General features: G+C 39.3%; 1 protein-coding gene across 1 annotated transcript; it reads left to right on the top strand.

The window, feature by feature from the left end:
* Positions 1-13,377: 13,377 nt before the first annotated feature.
* LOC121999739 (root phototropism protein 2-like) lies at positions 13,378-15,366 on the top strand (the record flags this gene model as incomplete). The annotated part of the gene is made up of 3 exons (XM_042554379.1): positions 13,378-13,497; positions 13,586-14,713; positions 14,800-15,366. Coding segments are annotated over 3 exons (1,734 nt in total), but the record flags the coding sequence as incomplete, so codon positions are not given.
* Positions 15,367-18,058: the final 2,692 nt, after the last annotated feature.

Below are 18,058 nucleotides of genomic sequence, written 5' to 3'. Positions count from 1 at the left end.
ACTTGGATTTTCCATCTCATGCTAACTTTTCGTTGAATTTCTGATCCCCAAGTGTGGTTCTCCTTGACCGACTTAGATTTTTCTTTTGCCTAACTGTAGTTAGGACTTTCCTCTTGCCAACGTACAGTCCTTCCAGACCCACTTGGACTGTTCTTTGCCAATGTGTTGTCCTCCTTGACCCACTTGCACTTTTCTTTGCCTAATCAAAGTTAAGACTTCCCTTTGCCAACGTGTGATCTTCCTTGATCCGCTTGAATTTTCCTTTGCCAACATGTGATCATTCTAGATCCACTTGGGCTTTCCTTTGCCTAACCGCAATTAGAATTTTCTTTTGCTAACGTGCGGTGCTACTTGGCCTACTTGATTCCTCTCTCACCAAGTATCTAGTCAACCTTTACCTACTTGACCTCTTCTCACATATTGTCCAAATATCGAAAGTCAAGTTCAAACAAATCCACTTGAGTTTAGTCAAACTGGTCAACCTTGACCACAAGGACGATTGTGTAGGATCGAAAGCGCTAGAGGGGGTGAATAACACTCGTGGCTAATTCATTCGTTAGAGTAAAACACGTAGCGGAAAAGTAGATAACACCAAAGATTTTTACTTGGTTCGGAGCCTGTGGTGACTCCTACTTTAAGGCTTACACTCGTTGAGTGTTTACTTTGGACAATCACTATCAATTCGAAAAATTACAATTTGAAATACAAGATTAAAGTAATAACAAGAAATTATATCGACAACAAAAATCAGTAAACTCGAAGCTTCTAGTCGTCGGAGTCGAGTTATAGCTTTATCAGATCGTTCTTTGAATAGCACACGGAAGAAGGATCACAATTTGGAGAGTTGTATTTGCTGTTAGTCGAATCAGGTTTATATAGCCTGTTGAGGGTGCCTCTAATCCTGCTGAATCCGCAGCGTTGATAACCTCCTGCATTTCCGCTACTTATCTGCTCAAGGGCGCCTCCAAGCTCCATGGAGGGCGCCCTCCATCCAGCGTCCAGGGTGCCCTCGCGCCTTGCTGTGAGGTTGTCAACCAAGTCACTTGAGGCGCCTCCAAGCTCCTTGGAGGGCGCCTTGGGACTGTTCATCCGAGGCTTTCTTGTGCAATTTCTGTCTTGTAAGGTATATTAGTCTACAAACAAAGTATACCCTGCAAAATAAAGTTTAACACAATAAAATAAGACAAATAAAAGTAATTTTGACAGTCTCCGGACTGTCCGATTCTGACTTCGAATTTCACCTCCGGAAATCCTAGGTCGAACTGATGCCTATGTTCCCTCACCGGGGAATGCGTCCTCACCTACTCCACTCAAGAGAGTTTACTTGTTTGCCAGTTTTATCCTTCAGATCAACTAGACTTTTGCTCAGCGTCCGAATCTCCAGGACTTTCTGCTGGACGTTTGTTCCACGACCCGAGCAGTCTTCCACCCTGTTCGCAATACCAGGACTTTCAACCTAGAGTCCCCGACTCTAGGATTTTTATCTGAAGCCTTCGACCCGCCAAGACTTTCCGTCTAGGGTTATCACCCCCTAGAACTGAGGGTTACCGCCCCCTAGGATTTTCCATCTGCCTAACTGTAGCTAGGACTTTTACCTAAGTGCACTTAGGACTTTCCTGCATTCTCATTCAAACTCGTTAGATCACAAATAACCTTAACTTTGAACCCTTTGTCATTATCAAAACTCAGGTTCGATCGTCGGATGTTTCCCGCACCAACAGATTGCACCAACAATCTCCCAGCACATTTAGTGCAATATAACATAGTACGTCTAACCATTATTTGTAGAACTTCCATTTAAGTTTTAGAGATACTTTTTGATCGCATAAAACACCCGACACTCTCCTCCATTTCAATCATCCTACTTGTATTGTATATAAGGCATCTCTCAATCTCTCCATCATTTTGTAAAAATGATTCTAATTACTTAAAACTCTCAATTCCTAACAAGTCGTCATCTCCTATTTTAATATTTTTTTCATTACGTCTAATATTACTAAACTTAAATTTTATATATTCTGTCTTACTCTACTAAACCTAAAACCTTTCACTTCTACTATTTCCTGCTAAGATTTTAGTTTAGCATTTAATATAACGCCCCGGCCTGACCCCACCCAGATCGAACCGAGAACGTCACCAGAATTACCCATCGGGTTGACGACTAGCTTCACAGACCACCGTAGGTCCTTTCAGCGTGTTTTGTCCTCACTCGCATGCACCCTGGAAAACTTCCCAGGAGGTCACCCTTCCTCAGATTTCTCCAAGCCAAGCACGCTTAACTTTGGAGTTCTTAAGTTTGGGCTTTCGAAAAGGATGGTGCACCTTGGTGATATGAATAGTATCATCTAACCTTTTAAGTCATACTTAACCTGAATCTCAGAACTAGGGTATTACAATCACCCCTACTTAAAGACACAACGTCCTCGTTGTGTAACCATGAATCATACCACAGACAAATCTTAGAATCTCCCTCGATAGGTGGTGCCATGGGTGCTCCTGCCACATGCGCACTCACGGTCGTAACTTGGCTCTGATACCATCTGTAACTCCCCGGCCCGGGCGGGCCCCACCTGGACCGGGGCATTACATTTACTTCTTCACATGTATCATCTATAAATAATACGCACCATGGTACTATTTCTTGAATATGTCTGGTGAGTTTGTGCATGATCAGTGTAAAAAGATCAGGACTTAAAGTTGATCCTTAATATAACTCTATCTTTATTGGAAATTTTTTTAATTAATTTTCCTAAATTCTTCTCTCTGATTGTTACATTTTCATACATATCCTTAATTAGTTTAATATATATTATGCTAACATCTATTTTTAGAATTATCTATATAATTTCTCTTAGGACTTTATCATAAATTTTTTCTAAGTCAATGATTACCAAGCATAAATCTTGCTTTTGCTCTTGATATTTTCCAATTAGTTGTCTGAGAATATGTATAGCTTCTATTGTCGACCTCTAGCATGAACCTAAATTAATTTCATTTATTAATTTTTTTTCTATTACTCTTTCCCAAAGTTTTATAGTATGACTCATTAGTTTAATACTCCAATAGTTTGTATAATTTTGTATGTCTCCCTTATTCTTATATAAGCGAACTAGAGTACTTACTCTTCATTGATCAATTATTTTGTCTTTAATATCATGTTGAATAATTTTGTAAGTCATTCAATACCTTGTTTACCTAGGCACTTTCATACCTTTATCAGAATATTATCCGATTCAATGAAATTTTCATTTTACATCTCATTTAAAGTCTTCTCTACTTCTGAAGTTTGGATTCTACGATAAAGACACATCTATACTCATTTTACTTACTTAAATTATCTAAATTAAGTTGGTCATTTAAACTTTCATTAAAAAGTTAATAAAGATATCTTTTCTACTGCTCTTTATTTCTCCATCCAATAGTCACATTTGAACATCCAATCAATTAAAAGTTATTTCCACTTTGACCAAGGCAACCAAAAGTGTTCTATTAAAGGGGTTTGTATATAAGCAGATGGTAAGCTTTGATCACTTAGAAATCATGAAAACATCTCTTAATCTCATGTGCTCAAATAAAACAAGTACATAAAAGATCCAAGAGCTTATAGAAGGATTGGAATACTTAAATTTTAAAGCTCTTAATAATTTATCTCTTCCCTAGGTTTTCACTTGCATCTTTAAGAAGAGAGGAGGATTTATTTGAGTGAAATCCTTGTTTATGATCAATCTTGTGAAATCTCAAAGTTTAGATTAAGATGTTATCCTTGTTTGCAAAGCTTTACCCTATTACATTTTGTGAACGAGCGGTTTAGTAAAATATATTCGAGTGTAATGCATCATACACGTCATGAGCCTTGAAATAGAGTGGAACTTTTGAATCATGCTATTGTTGAGAATACAATCAAAATCCTGCTGGCACAGCTGGGGCCGGCAAGAGGGGGGGGGGGGGGTGAATTGTCTACCAAAAATAAAAGTTCACCCTCCACGATTCTTTCAACTCCAAAATATGCAATAGTAATAAAAGTAAACTAACATAAAGAAAAAAAGACTCAACTATTTACTTGGATACAACCAAGAAGGTTGTTAATTCAAGGCAGTAGAAAAAACTCTGAAAAATCTCCTTCTCTGAAGGTGGAGAAACCTTTTACACATTAGAAGCTCGAAACTATTGCAAGAAAGGAATACAAAGTTGTTTTCTTAACTGACTAATTAGATCTGGACCAAGGCTATATTTATAGCCTTGGTCGGGGCGCCCTGAAGGATTCCAGGCGTCCTGGGGGGATAAAATTTTAGCCCCCAACGAGTAGATCGCGGTTTGACCGCGATCAAGATAAGAAGGCATCCTGGGAGCTCGGAATGGTTCCGGGCGCCCGGACTGTAAAGTCAACCAGGTTGACTTTTTATCCAGGCCTTCTGCTCCATTTCAGCTCAGCTTGGTCCGGGTCTCTTCTACTCCGGCTCCGTTTGCTTGTGTGATCTCCGTTATCCTGAATAGGGCTCACCCGAACCCAACTTCCGGTCTTCTCCTTGAGCAACCTTCCTTCCCGGTTTCTCGTCCCTCAAACGCCGCGTACGTTCTTCTAGTCCACCGGTGTACTCTTCCGCGGTCACCTCGTCCCTCAGACGCACCGAGCTTGTCAGCTCTCTCTCCGTATCGTCTTCTCGCTAGCCGCGTCTTCCGCTCGACTTCTTGCGCTCCTAAGCTCCTGCACACTTAAACACAAGGATCAAGTAACAAGCAGGACCTAACCTAACTTGGTTGATCACATCAAAACAACCACGGAGTCCAACAATCTTCCCCTTTTTGATATGCATCAACTCAAGTTCAAGTTAGGGTATAAAAATAAATAGTAAAAAATTACTAACTGACAAATAGTAATTTTAAAAAAATTACTCACTAATAGTTTAAGCATAAAAGATTGCAATAATGAGTTGCAATACCAAAAAAAACTTTAAAATCTAACTCCCCCTTAACTTGTACCTCTCTCCCCCTTTGATCATAGTAAAAACAATGGGGTTTAAAAAATTTCGAAGTTAAACATTAAAATATCGAATTTAAGAGGTGATTTTGCAAGAATTCTAAAAAAATCTAACCTTAAAAAAATTTTAAAAGAATTTTGCAAGAGAACTTCTCAAAAAAAAAAAATTAACTTAAACAAAAATATCTTCTGAAAATTTTTCTAAGTGAAAATTTTATGCTAGAAATATTTTTCTAAGCTAAAAAAATTTTGAAGAACTTTTACAAGCATTATTTAATTCTTCTTTTCAAGAAAGTTTAATTAAATATTTCATTTCTATATTTGGCTTCCAGGCAGTGGCGAGGCACTAGGCCTTCTTGGTTATTGGAGCAACAATCACTTTCTAGTCAAAGCTTCATAAGAAAATTTACTGTTTAATTTTCTTCTCTGAAAGTCTTTACTTTTAAATTTAATCTAGCAATGATTTTGGAATCCAGTAAAGATTCCTTCCTACTTGATTAATCAGAAACTTAGGGGGTATATAGTTTCTAGGAACTTTCCTAAGTTATCCCTGATGTTTTCTAATATACCAGTTTAATTTTCTATCAATCCTTAGTTTTGATTTTGGAAATTTATTCAAACATGCATGATTATCTTTTAAATTCTCAATTTCAATTTTTAATTTTTTATTTTCTAATTTTAAATTATCATACATTTCTAGTGGGTATGCTTTTGCTAAGTTCAATTTCAATTTAGTATTTTCTTTTTCTAAGATTGCTAGATCCTTCGTAAGCATTTGATAAAATTAAAGGATTGAGTAGGGGTAAGATCACGTACCTTACATACCTTACTTGGTGACGCTCCCCCTTTGTCGCAGCTTTCTTCTTCTTCTGAGGATCCTTCCCCTTCATCTATGCTCATCTCTGAGTCATAGTTATCTTCAAAGAGATGGTTGGCCATCAGTGCTATTCCTGAGAAGGCTTCGACTTCTGACTCGGAGGATGAAGAGTCGTTCCATGTAGCCTTCAGACTCTTGTGTGTAGAGGACGTCAGTCTCTGAGGCTTCTCCTTGTGTTTTTTCTTCAACTTGGGGCAATCATCCTTGATGTGCCCTTCCTCATTGCAGTTGTAGCATCGGACCGTCCTTCTGTTGCGTTGATGCTTCCTTGACTGCGATTTAAATTTATTAGTATTAACAAATTTATTTAACTTACCAGTAGCACCGCTTCAGTTTCATCGATTGATGCTTCAGAATCGGGATCGTCCTTTTCGGCTTGTAGGGCAATATTGAGGTTCATCTTCTCCATTTGCTTAGGCTCTGTGATTCGAGACTCGTGAAGTTCAAATGTAGAGAATGTTAGGATGTATACTAAAAGCCTAAGCTTTTGGTATAAACATTTATCTAGAAATAAGAATCACATTGGTTAAATATCTACATTTATGACAAATGTAGTTGTTCAATTAATTTATATTGTAGATAACATGGTGTGTGGTGTCACACACAGAAGATCATGTTATCAGTACCTTATAAATGATAAACAGTAGCTCACGATCAAGATGGAAAGGAACAAACCATTGGAAGATCGTAATGTAATTAGGTATTAGTTTGTCTTAACTATATAATTACACTAATACACTTAGAGTGTATTGAGTAGGACCATTAGAGGTCGTCTCTTTTATACTGACTTTATAAAGGGACAAAGACCTCAATTATTATGGAAGTGCGTGCTTTTAATCCTAATATAATAACAAGCACATATATTTGATATTTATTTCTTTAATTTATCAATCGGTGAGATTTAGTTCGATAAATCAATAAGCCCGATAAGTTGAAAAATGATATCACTTATAGTGTGTGTTGTTGATTATAGAAAAAAACTGTGTCCTAGTAATCTAGGTTGATAATGTCCCTAAGAGAAGCTCATAAAGATTGTTATGTTAAACCCTGCAGGTGGACTTAGTCCGACATAACGATGAGGTTGAGTGGTACTACTCTTGGACTAAGATATTAATTAAGTGAGTTGTCGTAATTCATTTAATTAGTGGACATTCGACATCTTAAACACAGGGAGACTGACACACTCATAATAAGAAGGAGCCCAAAATATAATTTGGGGTTGGTGCGGTAGTTCAATAATAGTTCTTTAGTAGAATGAATTATTATTGCTGAAATTAAGTTGTGTGTTCGGGGCGAACACGGGAAGCTTAATTTCATCGGGAGACCAAAACCAATTCCTCCTCTCAGTCCCTATCGTAGCCTTTTGTATATAGAGATTTATACCCACCACATACCCACCTTTTTACCCATCCAATGGGGCCGGCCAAGCTAGCTTGGAACCCAAGTTAGGGCTAGCCAAGACCAAGTGGATGAGCCAAGTTGGTGGCCGGCCAAAGCTTGGGTCCCAAGCTTAGGTGGCCGACCACTAGAATATTAAAAAGGATTTTTATTAAAATTATTTTGGATATCATGGTTTTAAAAGAGAGTTTAAAAATTAAAAATTTCCTTTTATAGCTTTCTACAAAAGATTAAGAGAAGAGATTAATCTCTTTCCTTATTTGTAGATTAAAAGGATGGTTTTAATTTTTGGTTAAAACTTTCCTTATTTGTAAATCATCTACATGTTTAAAAGAGAGTTTAAAATTTGAAATCTTTCCTTATTTGTTGATTAAAAGGTGGATTTTAAATTTTAAGAAAACTTTCCTTTTTAACCATGTTCATGATTTAAAAGAGAGTTTAAAAATTAAATATTCTCTTTTATAAGTTTCTACAAGAGATTAAGAAAAGATTTGATATCTTTCCTTATTTGTAGATTAAAAGAGATTTTAATTTTTAGAAATAATTTTCTTTTTATCCACATGTTTAAAAGAAAGATTTCAATTTATAAAATTTTCTTTTTACTAACCATGAAGGGATTAAAATTATTGGAGAAATTTTTATAAATTTCTGGAGACAAATTAGGAAGTTTTAATTAATTAAAATTCTCCTTGTTTATAGCTTGTGGTGGCCGGCCATATGAATTGAGAAAAGAAAATTGATTTTTAATTAATTAAATTTTCCTTTTCATGGCAAAAGAATTAAGGAAGTTTTTATTAAAATTTCCTTATTTGCCAAGACCAAGGATTATAAAAGAGGGGGTAGAGGTGCCTTCATGGGTGAACGACTCTATTCTATTTTTCCTCTCTTTTCTCCTTGGGTGTGGTCGGCCTCTCCTTTTCCTCTCCTCTCCTTTGTGTGGTCGAAACCTTCTCTTGGTGGAGATAGCTTTGGTGGCCAGATCTAAGAAGGAGAGAAAAGAAGTCTCTTTTCTAGCATCCCTTGGAGCATTGGTGGTGGTTGAATCTCTTCATCCTTGGAGGTGCTCTTGTTGTGGCCGAACCTTGCAAGGAGGAGAAGAAGGTGCTTTGGTGGTTTCTCATCTCGGAAGATCGTTGCCCACACAACGTTCGAGGTTAGAAGAGGAATACAGTAGAAGACCTAGAGGTTTTTTTTTGCTTGCAAAAGAAAAGGTACACTAGTATTTAATTTCCGCATCATACTAGTTTTATTTCTTTGTAAAAATACCAAATACAAGAGGCATGCAATTCTAGTATTTCGAATTAGTTTTCGATGTTGTGTTCTTTTGTTTTTCTTTTCCTTGTGATTTGATTGTTCCTTTTGGTTGACCTAAAGTTATTTAAGGAAATTAAATATTAGCTTTCCTTAAAAGGCTTTGTCTAGGCGGTGGTGGTTGTTCCCATATCCAAGAAGGCCATGTGCCTCGTCATGCAGTCCTGGAAGCCAATTTTGGAAATTAATATTTAATGGAATTAATAACCTAGGTGATTTGGATCGAATGTGTTAAGTTCCGCAGGAGATCCAAGTCTAAACCTAAAAGAACAAATAAATTAAACTTAGGATCAAACGTGTTGAGTTCCGCAGGCGATCCGAGATTAATTTAAAAGAACACATGGTAGCTAGGAAAAGGTTCAGACCTTTGTATAAAATTTTTGTACAGTGGAACCATTAGGTTTTCCGAGTAGCAACCAACAGAGAATAAGTTTTCTAAAGTACTTACCTCAAGGTCCTTAGAGATGTATACGCATCTACTAAGGAGGCCCATTCCGGAGTTCTAAAGAAGGCGTTAAGTGCATACCGAATGGAATCTCGATTTGTTACCGTTTCACCGAGATTGGTCAGTTGTGTTATCAGCTCCTTGATCCTTCCTTGGAGTTGCGCAACTTTCTCACCGTTATTCATCCGAAGATTTGTTAGTTGTGTCCGGAGGACATAGCGCCTTGCTAGCTTTGCTTCTGAGGTGACCTTGTGGAGCTCCAGGAATTTATCCCAGAGGTCTTTGGTGGAGTCGTAGCTTCCGATCCGACTTACCTCATGGGGCGGCAGCACACTGAGCAAGTGAAATTCGGTCTTTCCGTTGGCCACGCAATCGGCCTGCTCCTTCTTCGTCCAGTTGCACTCTTCTTTATCTTTTGCCGCTGCATATCCATACTTCATTATTAAAAGAATATGAAATTCAGTTTTAAAAAATACCTCCATTTTTCGCTTCCAAGTAACGAAGTCTCCATCGAAATTCGGGGGATGAATGTTCGTGCTGGCCATCGTCCTGATCTTTGTGTTTCAGTCGGCGGTTAGTCCTTCTGAGGCTGTCGGACTCTGATACCAATTGTTGGCGCAGCTGGGGCCGACAAGAGAGGGGTGAATTGCCTACTAAAAATAAAAGTACACCCTCCACGATTCTTTCAACTCCAAAATATGCAATAGTAATAAAAGTAAACTAACATAAAGAAAAAAGAAAGACTCAGCTATTTACTTGGTTACAATCAAGAAGGTTGTTAATCCAAGGCAATAGAAAAAGCTCTGAAGAATCTCCTTCTCTGAAGGCGGAGAAGCCTTTTACACAGTAGAAGCTCGAAACTATTGCAAGAAAGGAATACAAAGTTATTTTCTTAATTGACTAATTAGATCTGGACCAAGGCTATATTTATAGCCTTGGTCGGGGCGTCCTGAAGGATTCCAAGCGCCCTGGGGGGATAAAATTTTATCCCCCAACGAGTAGATCGTGGTTTGACCGCGATCAAGATAAGAAGGCATCCTGGGCGCTCGAAATGGTTCCGGGCACCCGGACTATGAAGTCGACTAGGTTGACTTTTCGTCCGGGCCTTCTGCTCCATTTCAACTCGGCTAGGTCCGGGTCTCTTCTGCTCCGGCTCCGTTTGCTTGGGTGATCTCTGCTATCCGGAATAGGGCTCACCCGAACCCAACTTCTGGTCTTCTCCTCGAGCAGCTTCCTTCCTGGGTTCTCATCCCTCGAACGTCGCGTACGTTCTTCTCGTCTACCGGTGTACTCTTCCGCGGTCACCTCGTCCCTCAGACACACCGAGCTCATCAGCGCTCTCTCCGCGTCATCCTTCTCGCTAGCTGCGTCTTCCGCTCGACTTCCTGTGCTTCTAAGCTCCTGCACACTTAGACACATAGATCAAATAACAAGCAGGACCTAACCTAACTTAGTTGGTCACATCAAAATAACCACGGGGTCCAACAAATCCTATATTAGAAATACATGAAAAAGATTATGAATTTATAAGATAAAGATATCTACATTGACATAAAGTCTTTTGGATATAGCCCAAGAACAAATCCATGAGTGCTTAGGTCCAAAGTGGATAATATCATGTTATTGTGGAAGTATCTAAAATCTTTTAGTTTTACAATTAATATCAAAATAAGATCATTCTTCATTGGACTAACCACCGGAAGAAGCACGAGTCAGAGTATCTAAAATCTTTTGATCTTATAGTTATATCTTATGTTAGTGTTGTATTCATTTTATTCCCATTTTATATATACTCTAAACATAATTAATTAAATACACAGAGCACTCCTGCTACAATTTTTTTGTTTACAAGAAATCCAATTTAGGCTTGCCATCTATTCTTCCCCTGTCTGACTAAGCCTTCATAATCCAATAATAATATCTACAGACATTATAAAGTTCTCTATATTATAATGCCAAAAATAGTTTAAATTATTTGTTTTTTACCTACACAGTAGAAGTTATCTTCTAATCTATTGAAATATTCTCTTTGCAAATGCTTTCACAATTATTGGCTTTCATTCTTAAAAAAATTTGAAAATGGACCATATGGTGCATTCTTATCTACTAGAACCCTTATAACTAATTGAGAAAATCATTAAGAAACAAATTCTCGAATAAGTTGTTAGTGTTCAAAACCCCGGCACTTAGACATAATCACGACGAAAGCTTAGCTTAGATTCAAACAAGTGATAGGAATTAATAAAGTTACTATAAGAGGTAAGAGCAGTACTTTTATCTGAAAATTATATCATCTTATAGTGAATGGCAAAGCAAGTTGTGATGTCTGTGATTCAATCATAAAATTATATCCTATATTAAAAAAATAAAAATAACTTCAACTATTGTGATAATAGTTGTACTATTTACAAAGATAGACTTCTACTGTTTGCAATTGTACAATAACATCACAATATGTCACAAAGGCTTGCGACAAATAATTTTGTCATAATATTCCACTAAAAATATTTATGGTGGAAAAGAAATAGTTTTGTCATAAAATTATATTGCCATTGAATTATCAATTATTGTTATTACGTTGTTTCCGTTGATATTAGTCCCACTCTACATGGACACGCTTATGTGATCCCATCCCAATCTAGCCAAGCCAGTCCGAGCTGCCGAGTTAGTCTGAGTTGCCACTGATCTGAACCGAAGTCACTGTTGACCGAGCCCACCCATCTAGTCGAGCTTAACAAGCTACAAGTAGATATGGATCACTTTCTCATGTTCTGCTCCCTACTTTTCCATGATCTCCATTGATTTTTCTATTCTCTCATGTTTATAAATATTCAAGTAAATGCTTTGGGGAAAGAGTTCCGTCAATCTCTCATTGTTGAGACATTCTCTCCTTTCATTTTAGTATTTTGGCAACTTAAGCATCGAAGATGCCTCGCTAAGACAACTCCCAGCGAGTCTTTAATGCATGTTAATATATGCAGGTTCGGCTCTATCAGAAAAGAAAATCTCGTCAATAATTTTGAATGAGATGAGAGATTTGTGTCGCATGGATTGTCATTATATTCATGATGTCACAAACTCATTGCGTATTTGTGATGGCTATTATCTGTCATAAGACTTATACTTTGGATGTTTTTATTTTTTTTCCCCTTCACTACCAAATTAGAGGATATTATATGCATCAACTTTGATATCATCCTCATTATGAGTTTAGATTTAGAATCAAGTCTCCATGTGGTGATGAGTTGATTAGAGAGTGATAGATGTTAAATATGTGAATAGAGAAGAAGTGAAAAAGAGAGAAACTCCATTGTTAATGAAATTTTAGTTCTATATTGAGAGTTTCAAGATTTATTAGTTGGTTTATATTGATTCATATGTATTGAAAATGTGAATAAATGCATGGGAGAAGCTTTTTCTTACGCATAGGTACTTAGCGTGTGCGGGTACAACTTATGCATGTCAAATACTGAATTGATCGGGACAAAATTCATCCAAGTGAAATTGTTTGGATAGTGATTTGAAATTGAATTATCATTTTTTGTTATCTCATAAATTCATGGCCCCAATTTGTTTGTATATCTCTTTACATACGATTGTGACGTGGAACGCTGAGGCGGGTGGGTACCACCCTGATTGACTCGGGCCCCGCCGCGTTATCCATTGCTAGCTTGGCCAAGGACGTGGCATGCCGCCTACCAGGAGATTCGGTTTCTTGGCGGAGGAACATTCTCCCAGCTCGTCACTTCATTGATAGATATTAATTACCAAATCTAGCGTGAGCGAGTGAACGGCAGACTGCCAGGTCCAGTGGTCCCCTGTCCCCCGCCCTCAATTCAATTATAGCAAATCCGACAAGATCAGAAAGCTACAAAGCGACGTAATCCAAATTCGAAGGAAGAAGCTAAGTGCCCCACGGAGTTTGGAGCAGTGGGTACGTAGGGTTGTTTTAATAGATTTTGAGAGTAATTAATATCTGACATATCTTGTCAGATATGAAAAAGATCACTGTGTTAAAATAAATGCCAATTTATCAAATATAGTCAAAAACTACCTTAAGCTTTATTCATATCTATTAAACACACAAAAACTGTTTTTTCCCCCATTTTGCCCGATATTTAAAAAAGTTTACATTTTGTTGGCAAAAATAAAAAATCTCCCGCACAAATCTTGACGTAGGGGCAACATGTGATATTGTGAATTATGATGGGAAAAATAAAAAAAAGTAACTATGAATAATAAACACCAGTGGAGACGATCATCGGCGAGCTCGGCTCTGTATTTCCCACGGCAATGGCGTCTTCTTCCACGCCCCGTTCTCGTCTCTCTGCACTCATGGAAAGAACGAGCCAATGGTATTAACTACTATTTTCAATTAATCCTGCACGTTTACTTCTGTTAATCATATTGAAATCCAGGATCTTTTCCCAAGATCTTCCAAGCGACATCGTCGTTCAGGTCGGAAAGGTTGACTTTCAGCTCCACAAGGTATTTTGCGACGATTTCTCTGTCTTTTTTTTTTTTTCCAGAATTTGTGTATTGATGAGCTTGGCATGTGTGATAATATTGGATTCAGTTCATGCTGGTGGCGAAGAGCGGTTTGATCCGGCGGAAGGTGATTGAATCGAAGAGGGCAGACCTCGGCCGCCGCATAGATCTGTCCGAGGTGCCTGGCGGCGCGGCGGCGTTTGAGAAGGCTGCAATGTTTTGCTACGGGGTCAGCTTCGAGATATCTGTCAACAGCGTGGCGGCGGTGCGGTGCGCCGCCGAGTACTTGCAGATGACGGAAGACTACTGCCGCGGCAACTTGGTGCAGAGGACGGAGGAGTTCATCAACCAAATCGCGCTCAAGACGCTGCCCGGCGCCGTTGCCTTGCTGCGCTCCTGCGACGACGCCCCTGATCTCCTTCGCCCCGGCGAACACGTTCGGATCGTGCAGCGCTCCGTGGATGTTATCAGCTTGAAGGCGTGCAACGAGGCTAACTTTCCAACACGCTCGCCGGCGGACTGGTGGGCCGCTGAGCTCGCGTTGCTCTTTCCCACCTCGTTCAAGAAGATACTCACCGGTATGAAATCCCGCGGAGCCGCTCCCAAGTCCCTCGCCGTCGCCATCGTGACGTACGCTGAGAAATCCCTACCCAACCTCCTGCTTTCCGAAGGCGCCGCCCGGCCGTTCGTCACCGGCAGCGACGCTGCCCGCGCCCGCCAGCGCTGCCTCCTTGATTCCCTCGTCTCCATCCTCCCACCGGACCGTGACGCCCCCCTCCCGGTCGGCTTCATCTACCGCCTGCTCCGGGCGGCGGTATTCCTCGGTGCTTCTGAGGCATGCCGGCGGGAGCTCGAGCGGCGAGCCTCTGCCTCCCTCGACCAGGCGGCCGTAGCCAACCTCCTCACGATCAGTCTGGACTACTCCGGCGAGCGCGTCGTGGATCTCGACAGCGCTAGGAGGATCGTGGCCAGTTTCGCGGAGAGAGAGGCGAGCGCCTCCGCCGGGGGCGGCGTTCTCTATGGTTCTGGTTTCAAAGGCGTATGCTCCTCGCCGGCGGTGCATAAGGCGGCGCGAACGGTGGACAGCTTCCTGGGGGAGATAGCCACGGACAAGGAGCTGTCGGTATCCAAGTTCGCTGGCATCGCCGGGGCTCTCCCCAAGTCGGCGCGACGCTTCGACGACGACCTATACCGCGCCGTCGACATCTATCTCAAGGTTCAGATTCCCAACTCCATGGCTTTCAAATCAACCATATATGTGCCTCAGTAGAACGATCGAACTCGTCCTTAACACAAATGCAGGCCCATCCTTCTCTGGATGAGATCGAGAGGGAGAAAGTGTGCAGCGTGATGGATCCACTGAAGTTGTCATACGAAGCCCGACTACATGCATCTCAGAACAGGCGACTACCCCTTCAAATTGTGCTCCACGCGTTGTACTACGACCAACTGCAGCTTCAGGGTGGGGAGGAGGCAAGGATGCCGGCGTGGGGACGAGACCAAGGGCTGACGGCCGACGACATGTCACTGATCAGAGAGAATGAGAATCTGCGGTTGGAGCTTGCGAGGATGAAGATATACGTTTCGCAGATTCAGCAACAAGGGATGAGCGGCCTGAAAATGGAGAGCAAGAACTCATTCTTCTCCTCGGTTTCACGAACTCTCGGAAAGCTCAATCCCTTTAAGCAAGTTGGTTCGAAAGATACTTCCAGCATCGAGAACAGAGAGGTAATTGGTATGGAGATGATGGCGAAGCCGAGGAGGAGGAGAAGGTTCTCCATAGCTTGATTCCTGATGAAATTATATATTGTTAGTTACTACTTTAGTTAGTTAATCAAATGTGTTTTAATTAAGCATCTGTAATAATGACCTCTAAACATGTCCACGATCAGTAAGTATCCTCTGATATCTGGAGAGTATTGGTTGTTGGTTCGAGGGATGTTTTTCAGATGAGCCTCAAATTCAAACTGCACGAGGCAAATTAATTAGCAGCTTCTGGTTGTCATACTAATTGGGGGAATCTTTATCCGCATATAAAGACGAACTATTCGCAAAACAAACAAAAGAGGAACCAGTGACTGTTCAAAAAGGGATTCACTTATATTTAGGAATGAAACATTAGAAAGAGGGCTTTACAAAAGGAGGCTAGATCTGTCTTTAACCTTGTGCCAAAGAAAGCAAATGATTGTTTCTCTTGCTGGAGGAGAAGACGACAATTTTTTTATTGTTGCAAGCAAATGGGAGAATGAAAACCTTATTTTATATGGCTCCAATAGGTTTCCTGTTTGTAACTTTTAGATATGGGACTAAAACTGTCGGAATCCAACGATTTGCATTTACTAGCTGGCTCTTGAAACCCAATGACTTAGATTAGCTAGCTAGCCATTGAAACTGCCGGTCTTGTTCCTTCTAACCATTAGTCTTCAACACTCTCCCTGCGAGTAGATGTCTATGGAGCCTAACTTAACAAGAATGTCTTGCATGTGACTAGCCGTAGTTCCTTTTGGTAAAAACATGATTGAGTTGCTCATGACTCTTGCCATGAGGGGCGACTATGATTTTATCTTAAACTTTATGATGAATGAAGTGACAATCAACTTGAACCTCTATACAGATAATCTCACTAGTTGTTATTGTGAACCTTAGATTGCTTCTTATTCTTCCCGGATACTAGATTCTCTCCAACTAACCTAAATATATGTGCTTGTTATTATATTATGATTAAGAGCACACACTTCCATAATAACTAAAGTCTAGTTATTTTATTAAGTCAATATAAAAAGAACTTACCTTAAATATTTCTACTCAATACACTCAGAGTGTACTAGTGTAATTTATTAGTCAAGATAAACTAATACTTAATTATACTATGACTATTCCAACGGTTTGTTCCTTTCCATCTTAGTCGTGAGCAATTGTTTATAATTTATAAAGAACTGATAATATGATCTTCTATGTGTGACACCATACATCATGTTATCTACAATATAAATCAATTGAACAACTACACTTAGCATATAAATATAGATATTGACCAATGTGATTCTTTTATTTCAAATATAATTGTTTACAAAAAGTTAGACTTTTAATATACACTCTAATAATCTCCCATTTATACTAAAAGACTAAGCTGTCATATCTATTGTCATACATCTGATTCTCAACCCTTCATCATGACCATCAAAAGCTCTTGCCTTAAGGGCATTAGTGAAATGATCTCTCAAGCTATCATCTGATGCAATCTAGGCGGCAACAACTTCTCCTCGTTATACGATGTCTCGTATTGGGTAGTACTTGCGCTCTATTGTGTTTACTTGCCTTATGGACTTATGGTTCGTTCAAGTTTGCTACTGCACCACTATTATTACAAAAATTATAATAATATTTGGACAAACCAGAAATCATGTCTAAGCCCATCATGAAATCTCTGAGCCATATAACTTATATGGCTGCCTCAGAGGCTGCCACATACTCAGCTTCTATGGTGGAGTCCGGAAAAGCACCTATGCTTAACACTCCTCCATGGTTATGGCTTCACCTCCTAAAGTAAACACAAAACCCCGAGGTCATCTTACTATTGTCCCTATCTGATTGGAAGTCAAAATCCGTATAACCCATAGGGATCAAATCATCTATCTTGTAAACTAGGATATATTCTCTAGTCCCTCTAAGGTACTTCAATATATGATTTACAACAGTTTAATGTCCTGTCCTGGATTACTTTGATATTTGCTGTCATGCCCACGGCAAAGCAGATATTTGGTCTCGTTCATGACATAACATACATTAGGCTTCCGACAGTCGAAGCATAAGTGTCCTTTATCTCCTTTGATGTCTTTAGAGACATCTCTTTAGATCAAGCTACTTCATGTCTAAAAAGTATAAAACCTTTCTTGGAGTCTTGCATACTAAAATGAGCTAGAATTGTATGAAGCTCGGGATAAACACAATATTCTTTTCTTGTGATCCCTTGATCCCTAAAATATGTGCACGTTCTCCCAAGTTCTTCATATCGAATTGCTTGGACAACCATACCCTTACTTCGGACAACACTTTGATATTGTTTCCAACTATCAAAAATGTCATCTACGTATAGTACAAGAAATACCACCACGTTTCCATCACCCAACTTAATTTCATCAATAATAATTCATACCACTAAAGAATTATTATTGAACTACCGCACCAATCCCAAATTATATTTTGGGCTCCTTCTTATTACGAGTGTGTTAATCTCCCTGTGTTTAAGATGTCGGATGTTTACTAATTAATTGAGTTACTGACAACTCATTTTAATTAATATTTAAGTCCAAGAGACTCAACCTTATTGTCGTGTCGGACTAAGTCCACCTGCAGGGTTTAACATGACAATCCTTATGAGCTCCTCTTAGGGGCATTATCAACCTAGATTTCTAGGACACAGTTTCCTTCTATAATCAACAACACACACTATAAGTAATATCATTTCCCAACTTATCGGGCATATTGATTTATCGAGCTAAATCTCACCATAAGTCAAAAGAAATAAATACTAAATATATGTGCTTGTTATTATATTAGG

This window comes from Zingiber officinale, chromosome 7A (assembly GCF_018446385.1).
Source record: "Zingiber officinale cultivar Zhangliang chromosome 7A, Zo_v1.1, whole genome shotgun sequence".
Taxonomy (NCBI): Eukaryota; Viridiplantae; Streptophyta; class Magnoliopsida; order Zingiberales; family Zingiberaceae; genus Zingiber; species Zingiber officinale.
Note: the sequence above shows the minus strand (reverse complement) of the source record. Positions and strands in the feature narration are given on the sequence as shown.